We start from the raw sequence: 19,050 nt of genomic DNA, 5'->3' as shown, positions 1-19,050 counted from the left end.
GTGAGGTCCCGGTTCCTCCGAGCACAGCTGCTCTGGTTCTGCAGCAGCCTCGTCCCAGGGGCGGTGCCTGAGGAGTCATCCTGAGAAATGAAGGTGGCCTCAGGCAAACATTTGGCCAGGACATGCCCTCCGGCTGGGATGCCGTTTTCTAGGAGAAAGCATTTCCCAGCTCAGGCGCACATCTGTGCTCACGAGGAAACGGCTGGGTGAGCCAAGAGGGCTGTCCATGGCCCACAGCGCCTGTCTCCCCTCCAGGCTGGAAAGGAAACTGGAGAGTGGACTCCACTTAAGATCCCTCCCAGGCCTCCTCAGGAAGCCACAGCCACTCCAGAAGCCTTCCTGGTGCCAGAGGGTGCAGAGCTGAGCAGAAAGGTGGCCTCTGGCCAGGATGCCCAGCTCTGACCTCAGCACCCTCTCATCTCTTGGAGACCTGGAGTCTCTGCCCCAGTCAGCCCCGGGGAGCCCTGGGATGCAGGCTGTCACCTTGCAGCCAGAGCTCTGTGAGGCTCTGGGCCTCAGCCTGACCACCTCACGGGGTACAGGGTGCAGTTGAGACTCGGGGATGCCACGTGAATTGGCAATTAGGCGGCGGGTGCACGTGCATGTGGATGCCCTCACTCTGGCACTCAGCAGCAGCCTCGTTAATTAGAATTGCGGTGGGGGAGTTACCCAGCTCCTCCTCTTGTTATTAGTTTGTGGCATTAGGGAAGGCCCCTGGGAGCACACCCTGCATCTTCCCAAATTAAACCAAATGCAAGGTCTCTATTTAAAGGTTATGCTGCACTAGTGAGTTTGCCACAAGGACCATTAGCATTAATGTTTCATGAAGGTTGGGGCTATGAGTGGATCTGGTAGGCCAGGCCTGCACTCCAGGAGGGAGGGACCTTGTAGGCAGAGGGACATGGGGCCAGCCGGTCTACACTGAGGCTGGGCCATGCCGAAGCCGGGCCACACTGAGGCTGGTCCATGCTGAAGCCAACCTGCACTGAGGCTGGTCCACGCTGAGGCTGGAGCTGCTGCCGGGACGTCTGTGCTCACCCTCAGGCTGCTCTCCCAGGGTCCCCACGCCTGTTCCAGTTTGGGTCTGGGCAATGCACATGGTGCTGTGCGAGTTCTGTCTTCCAGGGTGGGGTGGCTCCCGCCTCTGAGGGCTCCCAGCCCATGCCCGGCTTTCTGCTCCCTTCTCCCTGTCGGCCCCACCTGAAATCAACAGGTTGCTTCATCTCAGTCAAACATACAGTTGAGTTCCGTAAATGAGACCAAAATCTGTTTCTGTGAGATAAAATTGATAAACCTCTAGCCAGACTAATCGTATAAGAGGACACGAACACTCTTGGGCGTGAGAGAAGTGACAGTGATGCCATTTTCCACGTTTCATTAGAGCCGTCCTGGCGGGTGTGAAGTGGCTCCTGTGGCTTTTGTTTGCGTTCCCCTGAGGCCAGTGGTCCCGAACTGCTCACCCTGTGCTTATGGGCCACGCATCTGTCTTCTCTGGAGAAGTGTCTGTCCCATCCATTGCCCGCTTTGTAAATGGGTTGTTTTGCTGGTTAGTGGTAAGAGTCTTCATGTGTTCTAGATACTAGACCCTTCTCAGGTATATGATATGAGAGGCCCCTGTGAGGCAGCCCAGGAAGGGCTCTCTGTCTTGCTGGGTGTCAGGGCCTTGTCAGGGAGGAGATGGCCATCTGTGGGCCTTGGGAAGGGGCGTGGAGGGGCCAGGCACACATGGCCCTGCCTCCTGCAGCCTGGTGCGGGCACAGGGTTTGCCCAGAGAGAATGATTTCCACAGACAGGCTCAGTGCTAGGACTGCCCAGAGCACACTCAGGGCCCCTGGAAGGCAGCCGTGGCTGCCGGGAATCCTGTCCTCCAGGCTCTTGCCGTGGGATCACGGCCCTTCCCGAGAAGTCTGCCTGCGGCGCTGCCCTCCTCAGCCACGCTGTGCACTTGGGCCACCCTGGAGCGCGGCGGGGTTCTCCAGAGAGTCCGTCAGGGGCTGGTCCGTGGTGCTGCCCTCCCCAGCCACGCTGTGTGCCTAGACCACCCTGGAGCGCTGCCAGGTCCTCCAGAGAGTCCGTCAGGGACTGGCCCACGGTGCTGCCCTCCCCAGCCACGCTGTGTGCCTAGACCACCCTGGAGCGCTGCCAGGTCCTCCAGAGAGTCCGTCAGGGACTGGCCCACGGTGCTGCCCTCCCCAGCCACGCTGTGTGCCTAGACCACCCTGGAGCGCTGCCAGGTCCTCCAGAGAGTCCGTCAGGGGCTGGTCCGTGGTGCTGCCCTCCCCAGCCACGCTGTGTGCCTAGACCACCCTGGAGCGCTGCCGGGTCCTCCAGAGAGTCCGTCAGGGACTGTGCTGCTGCTTCACAGCCACCGTGACACAGGCATGAGAGAGTAAACGAGGTTTTAGGTCCTGAGTGCTCTGTGCCTGGGCCGGGCCCAGAGCAGTGTCCTGTCCTCAGGCCTGGCTGTGGAGGGCTTCCCTGCCCTGTCACTGCACTGGTGGGCCCTGATCTGTCTGCGCTGAAGTCTTGTAGGCTGGGCGCTCCACAAAGTGCCTGGGCCTCAGGTCCCTGTGGTGGGGATGGCTGGGTTGCTGTGTGCCACCCGAACGGGGGATGGCCGGGCTGCTGTGTGCCACCCGATCGGGGGACGGCCGGGCTGGTGTGTGCCACTTGATCGGGGGACGGCCGGGCTGCTGTGTGCAGCCTGAATGGGGGACAGCCGGGCTGCTGTGTGCCACCTGAACGGGGGACGGCCGGGCTGCTGTGTGTGCCACCTGATCGGGGGATGGCTGGGCTGCTGTGTGCTGCCTGAACGAGGGACGACCAGGCTGCTGTGTGCGCCACCTGATGCAGGGACACAGTTGCCCCCGGGAGGTGAGTCTTGCTCTGTGACCTTCGGATGAATAATGAATGAGCTCTCCCCCATGTCGGGAAGTGTTCAACAGGGCCCTCTCCTTATCCCCAGCACCCTCTTCCTGGATCCCACCTTCCCTCCTGCGCTTCCGCACGCTGCTCCGTCTGCCTGCTACTCCTTTCCTTCTAGGTCTCCCTCCCTCACGGACCTCCTGCCGCTCCCGCCTCTCATGGGCCTGCCCCGGGTGTGAGTACGCGTTCTACAGGTCCTCGGTGAGGGTGCCTCCTAGGGGCCTGCCTGACTTCCTGCCAGCTCAGCCCCCTCCCTAGGCTGTAGGCTGCCCGAGATCGGAGCTTTAGACATGGTCCTATGCCTGGGAGCCCGAGTTTCCCACCCAGGGACAGGTGGTGGTATCCCCGTCGTCACGGCGAGGGCTGGAGGCACAGGTGCCTGTGAGTGACCTCTGAGAACGCTGCTGCCCCAGGCCCGTGCCCTGCCAGCGAGTCCCCCAGGTCCTCACAAGGAGCCCTCTGCACCCTCCACTCTCGGCTGCCCAGTCCCCAGGAGAAAAGACGTGGAGCCGGGGCTGCTGGGCGGCCGTGACCCTGCCATGTGGGCCTGGTGGCTGGGTGAAGGCGCTGCAGTTGGTGCCGAGAGCACCTCAGGACCATCCTTGCGTTTGCTGTTCCCCCACCTGCCTCTTTCCCCCTCCCCGATGGCTTTCCTTCTTTTAAATACTGGCATGTCTACACAGCTTCTCAAATTGGTGGAGAGCAGAGCAGACTCTAGGTCTTGTCTGCTCAGCTTGAGCAGCTCCCTTTGCTTCATCCTGGGTGCTCTGACCCACCCCAGGACCTCCCCATTCCGAGCTCGGCCACACACACACTGGACATGCCCGGGAAGTGGCCATTGCTGCGTCCGTGCCTACCGTCTGCCCACCCGTGTGCCTGTCCAAGCACCGACTGTGTGCCAGGTTCTGTGCTGGCAATGGGGCCCTACATGGTTGCCACGTCTCCTCCAGGGAACACCCCACATCCAGTAGGGAGGAGAGTCACGTGCCCAGTCACCGTGTGGTGTGGTGGAGTAGAGGGTGCGGTCACAGAGGAGTGGGCGTGGGCACTTCCAGCTGGCAGGGGAGGGGCGAGGGAGCTGCCAGGACAGATTGTGGGGAAGGCGGCATTTCAGTTGGATCTAAATGGCGGATGGGAGCGGGGGTGTAGGTGTAAGGTGACCCATGGACATGGATCGTGGGTCTGCCCCTCTGTGGCTACTGTCCTGTGCCATGGGCCTGGAGGGGGATGTAGGTGTGAGAGCTGGCCTGGCGGGGAGGTGCAGGGTGGGTGGAGGACCTGCAGCATGGCTGGGGGTGTTGGGCACAGGCTCGAGGGGGCAGACATTGGCTACTGTGAGAATACAGTTGGGAGCTTAGTTATGAGTCTAAGGTTACACATTAAAATAAAAGGGCTTGATTTTTGCTCTGAACATTGTGGCATACATCAGCGTTTCCCCCTTGTTTCCTGGAAATCATCCACACATAACAAGAAGCATGAAAACCAAAATGGCACTTAAATTTCGACAAAACAGAAATGCAGCTGCAAACCAAGCCCCAGGCAGAGGCAGGCAGCCCATGGTGCAGGAGAGTGCAGTGAGCAGACACATCCCCAGGGAAGCCTGGAGCAGTGCCGGTGGAGACAGCTCCGCAAGGGAGCCGCTGAGTAGAACTCCCTTGCTGGCAGGAGCTCTTGCGAGAGGCAGCCCCTGACCCTGGCTCCGTGGTGGGGGGGCCGGCAGCAGCTGGAACAGGGGTCCCTGGACTGGCGTTTGGTTCCAAGCTGCAGCAGAGGTTGGTGCTGAGCTGAGGGGTCACACAAGTGCATCACATGTGCTTGAAGCCGCATCTGTGGCAGAGAGAACATTTGCTCTCAGGAGAACTCACAGCGTCCTTTCTCTCCTGCTGGAGGGAGCTACTGGGGGCTGATTGGACTCGCAGCAAAACTGTCACTGGATTTCAGATAAAAGGAAGCAGGCCTGTCCTTCCCCACTGTGAACCTGTGCACAGAGCCGGATTCAATAAAACTCATCTTCAGCAGTGAGCAGTAAAGGTCACTCCGTGCATTTGCGTAAGAGCAAAAGAGAAAAAGAAGAAAAACAAGTGGCAGAGAAAGTTTCACAGAAGAACGGAGGACATTGAGCAGATGAAAATTCTATCCAGACATTTTGCCAAGAAATAAAAGTTAATGAGGCGGTAGAGTCTGTGAGGCTTGGGTGGAACGCACACGCTCCAGGAAGAGACAGTGAGGCCGGGGGATGCGTGAGACGGGACCCGGAGGGTCTCAGGGCAGAAGAGGGGGCAGCACAGGAAGGAAGGGTGACCGGATGCACAGGGAGGCGAATCATGGGAAAAACTACCTAAAGAACCCACAGCAAGAGTTCCATCTCCTAAACTGGAAGATGAAGTGAATGTGGAAGCTGGGAAATGTAAGTGCTACATGTCGTATATTCAAAAAGAAGTGTCAGGATGGCAGAGGGAGGAGAGAACATGAGGATGGTGTCCTCGCCGTTGAGAGCCGAAGACACAAACACACCATCTAAAGGTAGTATCAGGTGGGGAGAGTAGATCGAGCTGCGTGTTAGGCTTCCTAGAGCACCAGGTGCAGTAGACTGGTCTATCCCAAGAGTGACTGTGTAAGGGCCTGGCTCCTGGCCATGGAGCCGGGATCCCGTGGTCTGCATCTGCGCACAGCAGACCTGGAAGAGCCCGTGCTGTGCCCAGTCCAGCTCTGCAGGCCTGAGAACCAGCGGAGGCTGTGGTGAAAGCCCCAGTCCCGGGCGGAAAACAGGAGCTGCCCCGCTCAGGCCACCAGGCAGGGGAGGAACGCTCACCTCCTCCAGTTTTCATTCCATTCGGGCCTCAAGGGGTTGGAGAGGCCTGCCCGTGCTGCCCGGGGCAGTCTGCTGAGTCCCCGATTCAAATGCTGATCTCATGCACAAACGCTCCCAGAGACACCCAGAAAGTGTTTTGATCTGAGTACCCCAGGTCCTGTCCAGTGGACACTTTGAATGAACCGTCACAGACTGTATAAACAGTGAGGGTGATATATCTGACTAGTTAGGCACTCAACATAGGAGATACAGTAGGTACTCCCTAGTAGGAAATTATAGGTGTGAAACAAAGCTGAGTTATAAAAGCAACCAGGGTAAAACACACACACTTTTCTAAGCCTCGAGAGAATTACACGCAAAAAAGTAAACTAGATTAAAAAGGCCACAGAATGATATAGATGTAAAAGCTACAAAATCGAAAGCATAACAACAATAATACAACAGAAATAGACACAAATCAAGTTATAGATGGATTAAACTCTCTTGTTGAAAGGAAAGGACTTCCTGATTGGATTGCAAAGCAAAACCAAACATGTTGGAAAATATGGGAAGCAAAGGCATCCCGATGATGCGAACCTGGAAGGCAGGAGCTATGATCTCGATGCAGTGTGGGTTCAAGCCGGAAGCCGCTCAGAAACAAAGGTGGGCGCTTTTCACAGCGAGGTGCGGATGGGTTAGCCAAATAATACGTCACCACTGTAGGGAAAAGCAGAAATGAGAGATTCAAGGGGAAATTGTCAAAGACGCCAGTAGCAGAATTTATGTCCTAATCTGCGATATATCAAGTGGGCAAAGAATAATGGAAATAACAGAAAAATGTATATGTGCGTAAAACCCATATCCCCCAAATTAGAGAATATACTCATGTTAAAGGGAGCGCATAGAAAACATTCACAAAGATTAATTGTGTATTCGGTAATAGAGAAAGCCTTTATAAATTAAAATAAGTAGAACTAATACAACTTCTGTGATTGCAATGTGATGTGAAATCAAGAACAAAATCAGGAAAACAAAAGCTCTTAACACTTGGAAATTAAAAAACAAAACCCAAAACAGAACAAAACACTGTGTCTTAAACAATTCTTGGTTCAAAGAAGTACGATTCAAAAGTGCTAAGATGTAGAAGAAAATTGTCATGAAAACACTTCTCATCAGAGCCTGTGGGAACCATCTAAACTCACAAGTTTAAATATTTATATCATTGAACAGGAAAGCATGTAAAAATATATGCATTGGACCTTCAACCCAAGAAGTCGGAGAACAAAAGGAAAATAAACCTTAGTGAAACAAAAAGGTAGCAATTTGTAAAGATCAAAGCAGAAGTTAATAGGAAAGTGAAAAATGGTAGAAATAATAAGTCCAAATACCTGTTATTTGAAATAAAACCAATAAAACATATGAATTATTCACAGTTCTAATAAAAAATTGATAGAAAGTATCACCATCCAAATAAGAAACAGGACTAATTACCTGGAGCTATTGGCTGAGCAGGAGCCTGCGAGAGCTTTCAGGCGTGCTGAGAATTCTGTGTCCCGATCTGGATGGTGGATACGTAGGTGTGGACATGTATAAAAAGCCATCAAGCTGTGCACATAAGATTGAGCAGTTTACTGCGTGTAAATTATGTATACCTCGATGGGAAAGAAAAGCAAAGATTAAAAAAATTGAGAAGAATTACAAGTTTTATCTGAATTCTATAAAAGGAATTATGAATTATATCTCAATTCCATTTTAATAAATTTAAAAATCTGTAGGAAATGAATGACATTTTAGGGAAATGTTATCTGTCAATCCCAACTCCGGAAGAGAGAAATTTTAAACAGACCAATCATTGTAGAAAAACGTTGTCCCAAAATTGCCATGGCTGCTCTCCCCCACCACAAAAGGAAAGAAACAGAAGATGCATCAGGCCAAGCCAGTTTCATGGGAAAATTCTACCAGATCTTCAAAGTGAAGATACTTTGAACACTGTGTAAACCAGTTCAGACAGTAGGAAAAGGAGGGGAAGGCATTCTGGAAGTGTTGCATTGACACCAACAACTGCAAAGGCCTTACAAGCCTGTGTGTGTGTGTGTGTGTGTGTGTGTGTGTGTGTGCGCGCGCACATCTGTGTGCATGTGTGTGCGTGTGTGTGCGTGTGCATGCATGTGTGCATGCATACATGTATCAGTGTCAGTGTTAACATGTCACGAGCGAAATTCAGCAGGAGGTTGAAATACATCATATGCAGTAGGGTTTATTCCAGGACCAGCCTGTCAGCTTGATTTTAGGATATCAATTTATAGGATACCCTCTTCATATTTGCTGAAAAGGTGTTTGACAAAATCCAACATTCAGCCTTGATTAAAAACTCTTAATAAAATAGGAATATATAGGTAATTTCTCACCGTGATAGAAAATACCTATTTGAAGCCAAAGGTGACGTGCTGTAAATAAGAAAGTATTGGCTTCAGCTCCAGTGAAGCCACAGGCCACCTAAGGATGTCCAGTATCACAACTGTGATTTCGTATTATTCTGGAGATACTAGTCATCCAAAGTAGACAAGGGAAAGAAACCCAAGGTATCAATATTGGGAAGGAGGAGGAAAATTGGAAAATTATCCCTCTTTGCTGTTGATAAGATTGTGTGCCCAGAGAATCAACTGAGAACTGCTGCCGTAGATTGGAATTTAGTGAAGGGGCCGGGAAACAAAAATTTAAAATCATGTCTACAAAGATAAGTTAGAAAGAAGAAAAGGCCAGGCACGGCGGCTCACGCCTGTAATCCCAGCACTCTGGGAGGCTGAGGCAGGTGGATCACTTGAGGTCAGGAGTTCAAGACCAGCCTGGCCAACATGGTGAAACCCCCGTCTCTACTAAAAATACACAAATTAGCCAGGCTTGGTGGCGTGCACCTGTAATCCCAGCAACTTGGGAGGCTGAGGCAGGAGAATTGCTTGAACCCGGGAGCTGCAGTGAGCTGAGATGACACCACTGCACTCAAGCCTGGGTGACACAGCGAGACTGTCTCGGAATATATATATATATTTAGGTATAAATTTTTATGTGTGTGTGTGTATATATATATATACACACACATATATATATATATAGTGAAAAAAAGCAAGGTACCAAATGATGTGTAGGACATCTTACCATTTTTGTTAAATAAAGTGTGGTGGGAGGAAGAACATAAACATGCTGTCATGTGCACCAGCAGCCTCCGGAAGGAACATATGCTCAAACCTCACAACGTTGGTTGGCTGAGAGTCGGGGGCCTGTGGTGCTGGGGTTGGAAGTTGGGGAGAGGCTGCTCAGGGCATGGGCTTCCGTGTTTGTTGTCTGAACTGTAGATCTTTCTTGTTAATGGACACATGATGCTTGTACATATTTATGGGGTACATAGTGATGTTTCAGTACATGTAACGTATGGTGATTAGATCAGGGTAATTAGCATATCCCACCCCCTTGCATACTGTGCACCCCCTGCCCCAGTGCCCTTTTTCCCAGGCTCCTGCTGGCCCCCAGCCCAGGGGGTGTTGTCCCCCCCTCGAGTCATCGTGTCTCGCAGGCTTTGCAGCTTCACTGCTGGGGGCCTCCGGCTGCCCTGGTACCTGCTGGCAACTATCCTTCCCTCCCTGAGGCCACGCTGCCCTTCCTCCTCCCTTCGTGATGGGGTGAGCCGGGCTTTGGAGTGGGTCAGGACTGGCGGGAACAAGGTTCTGACTTGGGCCGGGGGCAGGATTTACCTCCCTGAGTCCATCGGATCCTGTCCGTGAGACACCCCAGGAGTGGTGAGGGGCGTCTCTGGGTGGGCCTCCCTTAGCACCCCCAGAGCCTGGAGCTGGTGCCTACCTAGCCCCTCAGCCTGCGCCAGCCTGCCTGACCAGGCCCCCATCTGCGCCCTACTCTTCCTTGAGCCTGCAGTCCGTTCTGGCTCCTGGCCTCCCCACCATCTGCTGTCCCCGATGCCTCCCACCCCAGGTGTGTAGGGGTGAGTTAGAATCCACGCTCCTGGCCGGGCGCAGCGGCTCATGCCTATAATCCCAGCACTTTGGGAGGCTGAGGTGGGTGAATCACCTGAGGTCAGGAGTTCGAGACCAGCCTGGGGAACATGGTGAAACCCCATTTCTACTAAAATACAAAAAATTAACCAGGCGTGGCAGCATGCGCCTGTAGTCCCAGCTACTCAGGAGGCTGAGGCGGAAGAATCGCTTGGAACCTGCGAGGTGGAAGTTGCAGTGAGCCGAGATTGTGCCATTGCACTCCAGCCTGGACGACAGAGCGAGACTGCGTCTCTTAAAAAAAAAAAAAAAAAAAAAAAAAGAATCCAGGCTCCCTCCTGGGCGGTGCAGCGTCTTATGCTGTTCTGTAGAGGAATTGGAAGTAGCAGAATAAACGACGGCTGTGGCTGTTAAACCAAACCGACAGCAGCGTTGGAGCGTGCTCTCTCACCAGCTGTGTGTCCGCTCCCCAGAGACTCTCACATCTGCCCCACACACCTCACCGTGAGCCTGTGCAACTGCTGCTATTCAGGAGACGGAAGTGACAAAAAAGTGAGAGAACTTGAGTTTGCAAAGTTAGAGTGCTGTGTGGCCTGGCAGCTTCAGGTTTCCGGGAAAGCGGTCTCTCCCGCAGCTCCCAGCCCAGGTCGGGGGTGCTGCCAGGGGCGGTCTCAGGGGCCTGGGTGGGGGTTCCCCACACACCTGGGTGCGCTCTTGTCTGCTGACCCTCTGTCCTTTGCTTTCTTCTAGCTGGAGATGGAGCTGAAGATGCTAAAGTCTCAGTCCAGCTCTGCCGAACAGAGCTTCCTGTTCTCCAGGGAGGAGGTGGACACGCTCAGGTATGTCCCCCAGAGAGGAGGTGGACACGCCCAGGTGTGTCCTGCGGGGGAGGAGGCGGACACGCTCAGGTGTGTCCCACGGAGGAAGACGCAGACGTGCTCAGGTGTGTCCTGCGGGGTCGGGGGAGGTGGGCACGCTCATGCGTGTCCCCCAGGAAGGAAGTGGGCACGCTCATGCGTGTCCCCCAGGAAGGAAGTGGACACGCTCAGGCGTGTCCCCCAGGAAGGAAGTGCACACGCTCATGCGTGTCCCCCAGGAAGGAAGTGGACACGCTCAGGCGTGTCCCCCAGGAAGGAAGTGGGCACGCTCAGGCGTGTCCCCCAGGAAGGAAGTGCACACGCTCAGGCGTGTCCCCCAGGAAGGAAGTGGGCACGGAATCCACCCAGGCTGTCCCCCAGGAAGGAATGGGCTGTCCCCCAGGAGAAAAAAATTCACACCTCAGGCTGTCCCTCAAAAGGCCTTGGTACCAGGCTGTCTCCCCAGGCGTGTCCCCCAGGAAGGAAGTGCACACGCTCAGGCGTGTCCCCCAGGAAGGAAGTGAGCGTGTCCCCCCAGGAAGGAAGTGCGCACGCTCAGGCGTGTCCCCCAGGAAGGAAGTGCACACGCTCAGGCGTGTCCCCCAGGAAGGAAGTGCGCACGCTCAGGCGTGTCCCCCCAGGAAGGAAGTGTGTATGCTCAGGCATGTCCCCCAGCGGGGAGGTGCGCATGCTCAGGTATGCCCTCTCCAGAGGAGGGAAGTGCGGGAGATACGTCCTCTGGCAGCCTCCTATCCCTCTCTCCAGCCTGTGCCCTTCTCTGTGTGCTCCCCCGTGGGTGGCTGGAGTGAAGTCTTGCTCCTCTACTGCCTTCCAGGAAGGGCTTTTCTTTGTAAGTCACATCCCATCCACCTAGGTTCCTCTCTGCAGGGACACTTGTCTCTGCTGGTGTGGGCCTTTCTTCAGCAGCACTTCTCCAGCCAGTGCTGACAGTGGGGGCCTCTCAGTGTCCCCGACGCTCAGAAGGGAGCAGGTCCTCCATCACAGGGCGGCGCTGGAGCCAGGTCTGCAGCTGCAGGAGCTGCATGGCAGTGCTGTGCCGAGACGGCTGCACCGGAGTGTGGCTCAGAGCAGAGCCCGGGCAGTGCGGCAGCCAGGCGTGTCCAGCAGCCCTTGGGCTGCACTTCAGACATGCTGCCAGCTCTCTGCCACCGCACTGTCCTAGGGCAGCCTCACCCCAGCTCCTGCTTGCACACGGCGCCCCTAGAGCAGGGTCTGCGGGCCGGGCTGCTCTTCTAGAGCTCTCTTCCCCTCCCCCGCCTTGTGGGACCCATCAGGGTCCTCAGGCAAGAGGTTTCCACGGAGACGCAGGTGGAGCTCTGGGCCCTGCTTCGGTGCCTGTGTTGGCGCTGCCCCGTCCAGTGTGGGTTGAAAGTGGCCATGGGGCAACCCAAGTGTCCTGCCAGAATCCACTGTGGGAGGTGGTGGCTGTGGGCACAGGGTGGGGTGGCAGGAGGCCCATGGCTTTCCTGCATTGGCCACTCCTCTGCTCTGAGTGTCTGCAGCAGGCCAGGCCCTGGGCATCCAGGGTTTCTCCTGGTTGTCAGAGGAACTGAGAACAGGGGACCGAGACAGCTCCAGGGGACATCTGATGGCCCTGCAGTGAGATGGTAGTGGGGAGAGAGCAGCCTTCCTTTGGCCACACAGCTTTGGTGTGTGGGCCCCTGGACCCCCCGCGGCAGCAGCCTCTGCTTCGTCACACCCACTCCCTGGGGTTCCGGTTTTCACCCATGGATGGCCCCTCTTTCTCAGGGTTGCCGAGAGTAAAGCAGGAAAAGGGCTGCCTTTAGTCTGGCCCTGGCCTAGGAAGTGCTCTGCACGTGAGAGCTGTGATGCCTTCTAGTTTCGAGGTTCCTCCAGCGTCTCTGAAGCATTCCTCATGCATGGGCTGTGCCTTACACATCGCCCTCTCTGACACCCGCCGGAGTCTGAGTGGTTTGATTTACATCTGTTCAGCTGTTGAGATACCGAGTGTGTGCCGTGGCGTCCTTAGGGCTGAGCATGGAGGCTGATGGAGTGGTGAGTGGGCCCCGACGCGCTCTCCGTCTTCATCTGTGTCTCCGTGTCTTGGGGACCTGGGGGCCATTCTTCACCTAGGGGCTCTGTCGTTACAGCCTGTGAGGTGCACGTAGTCCTGTGACAGCGGGTGTCTCCCCAGGAAGTGCGTCTGCGTGCGGTCTTCAGGTTGATGGGGGTCGGGGGCTGTGGATGAGCGTGGGTGTGGGGTGGGGGAAGCTGGAGACCGGGCAGGTGCTATGGTGAGTGTGCAGTCTCTTTCCTAGCAGCGATGGGAGGCACTAGAGGCTTTAAAGTGGAAGAATGTGGCTGGAGAAAGCACTGGCTGCCAGGCCTGGGGAGGGGGAGGAGAGTGGCAGAGAGGCCGTCCCTGCCACCTGCTCGCCAAGCATCGGTGCTGGGAGCCCCTCTGAAGCTGGAGTTGGCTTTTCCTTTGCAGAGATGAACAAAACATGCCTCCCACACACACCCTGACTTGCAGGAGCAGCCCCGCCTGGGGAGAAAGACCCTTGCCACACAGAGCAGCAGGCCTGGGGGCCTCAGAGAGGGGGTCGTGTGTAGCGAGACAGAAGGAATGGCCCAGAAGGGCAGCCCAGGCAGGTCAGGAGCTCGCCAAGGCTGGATGACGTACCAGACAGGCTTCAATATGTGTCTGCTGTGAGAGGGGGAGCTGGGACCAGCAGCAGAGGCCACGCCTTGTCATCATGGAGAAGGGCCTCTGGAGGCACGTGGGCGCAGGGGGAGAGGCCATGCATAGCAGCGAGTCGGGAAGGGCCAGGCTGGTGTGGCTGGTGCCTGACCCTGCAAAGTCCTGAATGCCATGCGAGGCGGGGTGGTCTCCACCGTTGTCCTCCAGTCCCCAGGAGCCACGTGGGAGGTGGTGGAGTAGGTGCTTAAATCTGGGGAGTTGCAGCTGTGGCTTCCAGCATCCGTGGAGGTTTCAGGAAGGTCAGCGTGTCCCGGCCCGTGGCTGCCCACGCAGGAGCCCGCATCACGCTGCAGGGCTCCCCGCTTTCTGAGATGGCACTCTACTTTCTGCTGGGCCTTTTGGCACCTAGAACCTCTCGTTCTGCAGTTGATGGGAGCATGGCCAGGCGTGTGTCAGATTTGTGTGGGCTGGCATGCTTGGGGTTTATTCATTTTTACAATTTAAGAAAAGGCCTTTATCATTGATATCTTTTACATCAAGGTCAAAGCTTCTCGTCCCCACCATTTTGTTTGGAGCCCTTCAGCCTGCCGCTGCACTGTGGGAGCCCTTCTCTGGGCTGGCCGAGGCTGGAGCTGGCTCCCTCTGCTTGCGGGGAGATGTGGAGGGACAGGCGCAGGCAGGAACCGGGGCTGCGCGCGTGGCGCTCATGGGCCAGCACGAGTTCTGGGTGGGCATGGGCCTGGCGGGCCCCGCGCTCCGAGCAGCTGGCCGGCGCTGCCGGCCCTGGGCAGTGAGGGGCTTAGCACCCGGGCCAGCAGCTGCGGAGGGTGTGCTGGGTTCCCCAGCACTGCCGGCCCATCCGCACTGCACTCGAATTCTCACCGGGCCTCAGCCGCCTGCCCGTGGGGCAGGGCTTGTGACCTGCAGCCCGCCATGCCTGAGCCCACACCCGCCCCCCGCTGTGGGCTCCCATGCGGCCGAGCCTCCCCAATGGGTGCTGCCCGCTGCTCTGCACGCATGGTCCCATCAACCACCCAAGGGCTGAGGAGTGCAGGCGTGTGGCACAGGACTGGCAGGCAGCTCTGCCCGCAGCCCGGCGTGGGATCCACTAGCTGAAGCCAGCTGGGCTCCTGAGTCCGGTGGGGACTTGGAGAACTTTTATGTCTAGCTAGAGGATTGTAAATGCACCAATCAGCAATCTGTGTCTAGCTAAAGGTTTGTAAATGCACCAATCAGTGCTCTGTGTCTAGCTAATCTGGTGGGGACTTGGAGAACTTCTATGTCTAGCTAAAGGATTGTAAATACACCAATCAGCACCCTGTGTCTAGCTCAAGGTTTGTAAACGTACCAATCAGCACTCTGTGTCTAAGGATAGCTCAAGGTTTGTAAATGCACCAATCAGCACTCTGTGTCTAGCTAAATGTTTGTAGATGCACCAGTCGGCACCTTGTCTACCTCAAAGTTTGTAAACGCACCAATCAGTGCCCTGTCAAAACAGACCAATCAGCTGTCTGTAAAATGGGCCAATCAGCAGGAGCGGGTGGAGCCAGATAAGAGAATAAAAGCAGGGTGCCAGAGCCTGCAGCGGCAACCGGCTCAGGTCCACTTCCACATTGTGGAAGCTTTGTTCTTTCACTCTTTGGATAAATGTTGCTGCTGCTCACTCTTTGGGTCCGCACTGCCTTTATGAGATGTAACACTCACCACGAAGCTCCGCAGCTTCACTCCTGAAGCCAGAGAGACCACGAACCCACCAGAAGGAAGAAACTCTGAACATGTCCGAACATCGGAAGGAACAAACTCCAGACACACCATCTTTAAGAACTGTAACACTCACCGTGAGGGTCCGCGGCTTCATTCTTGAAGTCAGTGAGACCAAGAACCCACCAATCTCGGACACAGGAGGACCAGGGATGGTCCTCACACACACATGCACAGCCACACATGTGTGCCTGCTCTTGCCCACGTGCACACACGCATGCACAGCCACATGTATGTGCGCCTGCTTATGCCCACATGCACACTCACATTTTCACATCCATCTATTTGTTGTATGTGAATGACATGTATCACATAGCATCGTTTTTCAACACAGAAGCTAGAGAGAGCGTTGGTGGGGATTTTTAAGAGGCAGCAGCTGAGGAGCCCTTTCAGCTGGAACAAATCTGAGCTACTCCTCTCCGCTGTCAAATGGCAGCTCTAGCAAATCCTAAATGTTGCCTGTGGATTTAGCAACTGGTTAGACGCTCGCTAATTCCAGAGGCTCGCCTGTCTGTGCCAGTGCCTGCTAGTCACACTCGGGCCCTTGCTTCTCAGCCATGTGATGCCTTCTGGGTCCCGGGAGGTGCTGGGGACCCTGGAGACGCTGGCCTGCCTCAGGGGATGAGAGGTGACCCATGACCCCACTCACCCGAGGTCCCCACTCCTCAGGACACTCTGTGATCTCCACTCACACCCCAGGGACGCAGTGCCCAGGCCCACATCCTTTCCAGAGGGCCAGGTGCTAGACTTTTAATGTTCTTTTGTAGAAATTATCATTTTTCATCCAACAAATCTCCATTAAACACAGCTGCTCTAAGTCTCCTCATGAAGCCACATAGAGGTAACTGGAAAGACAGTCCCTGCCTGCCAAGCTTCCAGGGCAGTGGGTTGATCTTTGAGCTCACCGTGCCCAGCCCAGGCCGCCAGGGAGCATACAGCCTGGGAAAGTGGAACTGGTTTTCCCTGGTTCTGTCCTGTTCTGCAGCTGCTCCTGCTGCCCACCGTGGAGAGCCTGCTGGCTGGGCCGGGTCTGGAGTACAAGTGATTGGTCCCATTGGAAGGACAGCTGCGGCCGGAAAGAGGTCACCCTCAGATGCTATGGACCCAGGTGGAAGGGTGTGGCCCCGAGGGGGCCCGGTGATGGACTGCCCAGCCCATCTGGGGATCAGCAGCCCAGGGCGGGACTTGGGGAGCCTTTGTGGCCTCATTCTCCCTCCCCCGAGCAGCTTCAGGAGCAGGCTGAGGCAGCCAGGTCAACAGGGTGAAGGCTGGTGAGCCGCCTCCACCTGGCTGGGCAGCACTGTCAGCAGGCCCGTGACCACCAGAGCTGACCCCTGCCCATTGCCTGGCTGCCGGCAGCGACAGCGGCCCCTGTGCCTGGGCTCTGCAGGTGGGGCCGGTGACCACAGCCAGTGAAGGCAGGTGCGCTCCCTAGGTCCGGCCTGCAGCTTGATTCCTCAGGGCCCTGCCTGCCTGGGTCCTGTGCCCCGGACCTGCTGCTTCCTCTCCAAAAGCCTGCCCGCCTCCCCTGGTCCCCAGCATCCTCAGGTTACCCACACACTCTGACCGGGGCCTGCTCTGTGTGCTGTGCTGGGCACTCTGGGCCTTTCCTTCTGGCATCTCACGCCCTCCCGCTCTCGAGAGCTTTCTTGGCTCTGTTCACTGATCATTTCCTCTCCTGTTTTCTGTGTCTTCTTTCTGAAACTGTTACTTGGATGTTGGATTTTTGAATAGTTTTCTCTCTTTTAAATCTTTTTGATCCTGTTTTCCTTCTTTTTGTCCTACCTGCTGTATTTTCTCAGCTTTGTTAACCTGTTCTTATTTTATTTGTTGCCATACTCTTCGTTTCCTGAGAGTGTGTTTCTGTTCTCTGAGGATTCTTTTATGTATGAAACATCCTGTCAGTGTTCATGAGTGCAGTGGGGTCACTGTGTCTTTGATGTTAATAATAGTGCTTTTTAGAGTTTTCTTCTCCTAGTGAACCCTGTTCTCTGTTGCTCTAAGTTGCTGTTTTTCTGCCAATGTTGGACCTTACTCTTTTCTTTCTGGATGATTTCCTTAAGCGTTTGGTGGTCCCAGCTGCCCGTGCCAGGGTGGGTTTGCCCTGTGCTTCTCCGCAGAATCAGGCTGGGTCTTCCACTGGGGAGCCCTTGGGAGGGGCCTCTGATCTTTCCTCTCAGCCTGGGTGACTGGTGGGGGGGCCTGTGCTGCCAGCCCCTGGGGGCTGAGCAGGGAAGCATGTCGCCAGTGTAGGACTCCTCTTGCGGTGGGGCACCCTGTCCGTGCCTTACCTAACGGCCTGTCTCAGCCCGGAGATGTTACACAGGATGTGCAGAGTGACATGCAGGCTCCTGCCCTTCACTCCCAGAAGCAGAAGCCAGCAGAGTGCCCTGTCCCCGCCCAGTGTCATCAGCGTGGCCCCTCAGGGAGCATGTCTCCTGCCCCAGCCTTCAGCAGCCGGCACTGCTCCTGTGTCTGTGCTGGGCAGGGTCAGCAGGGCTGATGGCAGGGACCTTGGTGCCATTCGGCAGAGGCAGGCCCAGCTCTGGCTCTCTGGTCCACTAGTGTCCCAGTGCCCAGCAGGGAACGGAGCCTCCACCTCACCCAGCACTGAGGCAGAGCAGGATGCGGAGGGGTGTCTTGAACCCCCAGGAGCCCATGTCAGAGGCTCAGCAGGGCCTTCCCCACACCCTGCAGCAGGGAGGCTGTGGGCAGCCCTTCATGCCTCCTGTCCGTGGTGTTGGCGAGACAGGCAGGGGCCCAGCTCGCACCCGCCTGTCCATGGTCCTCGTGTGCGGGGTACACATTCCCGCTCTAGGGGCTGAGCTCGTACCCGCCTGTCTGTGGCCCTCATGAGCAGGTACACATTCCCCGCTGTAGGGGCCCAGCTCGCATCCGCCTGTCCGTGGCCCTCATGAGCAGGTATGCATCGCCACTCTAGGGGCTGAGCTCACACTCACCCGTCCGTGGGGTGAGTGGGGTACGCATCCCCACTCTAGGGGCCCAGTTCACACCCGCATGTCCGCCACCCTTGTGAGCAGGTGCACCTCCGCACTCCGTGTGTGCCAGGATGGTGTCCACCAGGTCTGTGCAGTGGCAGAACTCCCACTCTGCCCCCAGCTCTGGCACGCCTAGATGTACACAAGCCAAACAATAGTTTCAAAACCCAGGACGCAGAAGTGTTTGGGATGAACAGAGAATCGGGCAGATCTACATTTACAGTTGAGAACTCACACTTCACCCTCTGCGACTGATGGAACTGAGTGTCCCCATCAACCCGCAGGACCTAATCAGTGTCTGGGGAACGCCCTGTCCGAGAGCAGAGGACTCTTACCTCTGCATTCCCGTAGGACAGTCACAACAGATCACATCACGGGTCATCAAAGAGACCCCAGTAAACTCGAAAGAATCGAATTCACTCAGACTGTGCTCCGAGTGGAATGAACCCAAACTAGATGTCAGTAACAGAAGAACAACAGGGAAGTCTCTAAGCATCAGGAAATTAGCAACACATGTCTGCATTGCCCGTGTGGGGGAGGAGGTCTCCCAGTACAAATAAGTACACCGAGCAATAATGGAAATACACACATCTAAGTAAGTGGGGTCCAGCTAGACTGGTGCTGAGAAGGAAGTACGTCACGCTCAGTGTTCACGTTGGGAAAGAGGAATGGTCTCTGATTTATGTTCCTATCTCAATAACCTGGAGAAAGGAGAGCGGAATAGCCCAGAACAAGCATGGATGAAGGAAATAACAATGAGCAAAAAGCAATGGAATTGAAAAAGAAAATAGAGAAAATTATTAAAACAGTAAGCTGGGGCTTTTTTGGAAAAAAAATTCAATAAAATTGACAAATCTCTAGCAAATTTGACAAAAATAAAAAGACACAACCAAAATCATCAATATCAGCAATGAAATAGGGGCCATCACTACAGGCCCTGTAGCCATTAAGCAGAGGGTGTTACCCCACAAACAACTTGAAGCAGCAGACTCACAAGCCACCCAGAACCCACAAGCCACCAGACTCGACC

General features: G+C 55.5%; 1 protein-coding gene across 9 annotated transcripts in view; it reads left to right on the top strand.

The window, feature by feature from the left end:
• Positions 1 to 19,050, top strand: part of MAD1L1 (mitotic arrest deficient 1 like 1) — a 405,930-nt gene that overhangs the window by 234,482 nt on the left and 152,398 nt on the right. For 8 of the 9 annotated variants that reach the window (XM_032145960.2, XM_032145959.2, XM_058434334.1 and 5 more), the window contains one exon: positions 10,471 to 10,559. In XM_032145960.2, coding sequence (XP_032001851.1) covers positions 10,471 to 10,559 — 89 coding nt within the window. Of the gene's footprint in view, positions 1 to 10,470; positions 10,560 to 10,819; positions 10,838 to 19,050 lie in introns of those variants that run through there. The other variant, XM_058434337.1, reaches the window with a different exon arrangement.

This window comes from Hylobates moloch, unplaced genomic scaffold, assembly GCF_009828535.3.
Source record: "Hylobates moloch isolate HMO894 unplaced genomic scaffold, HMol_V3 SCAFFOLD_24, whole genome shotgun sequence".
Lineage (NCBI taxonomy): Eukaryota > Metazoa > Chordata > Mammalia > Primates > Hylobatidae > Hylobates > Hylobates moloch.
The sequence above is the reverse complement of the archived record's forward strand: the minus strand, read 5'-3'. Positions and strand labels throughout refer to the sequence as shown.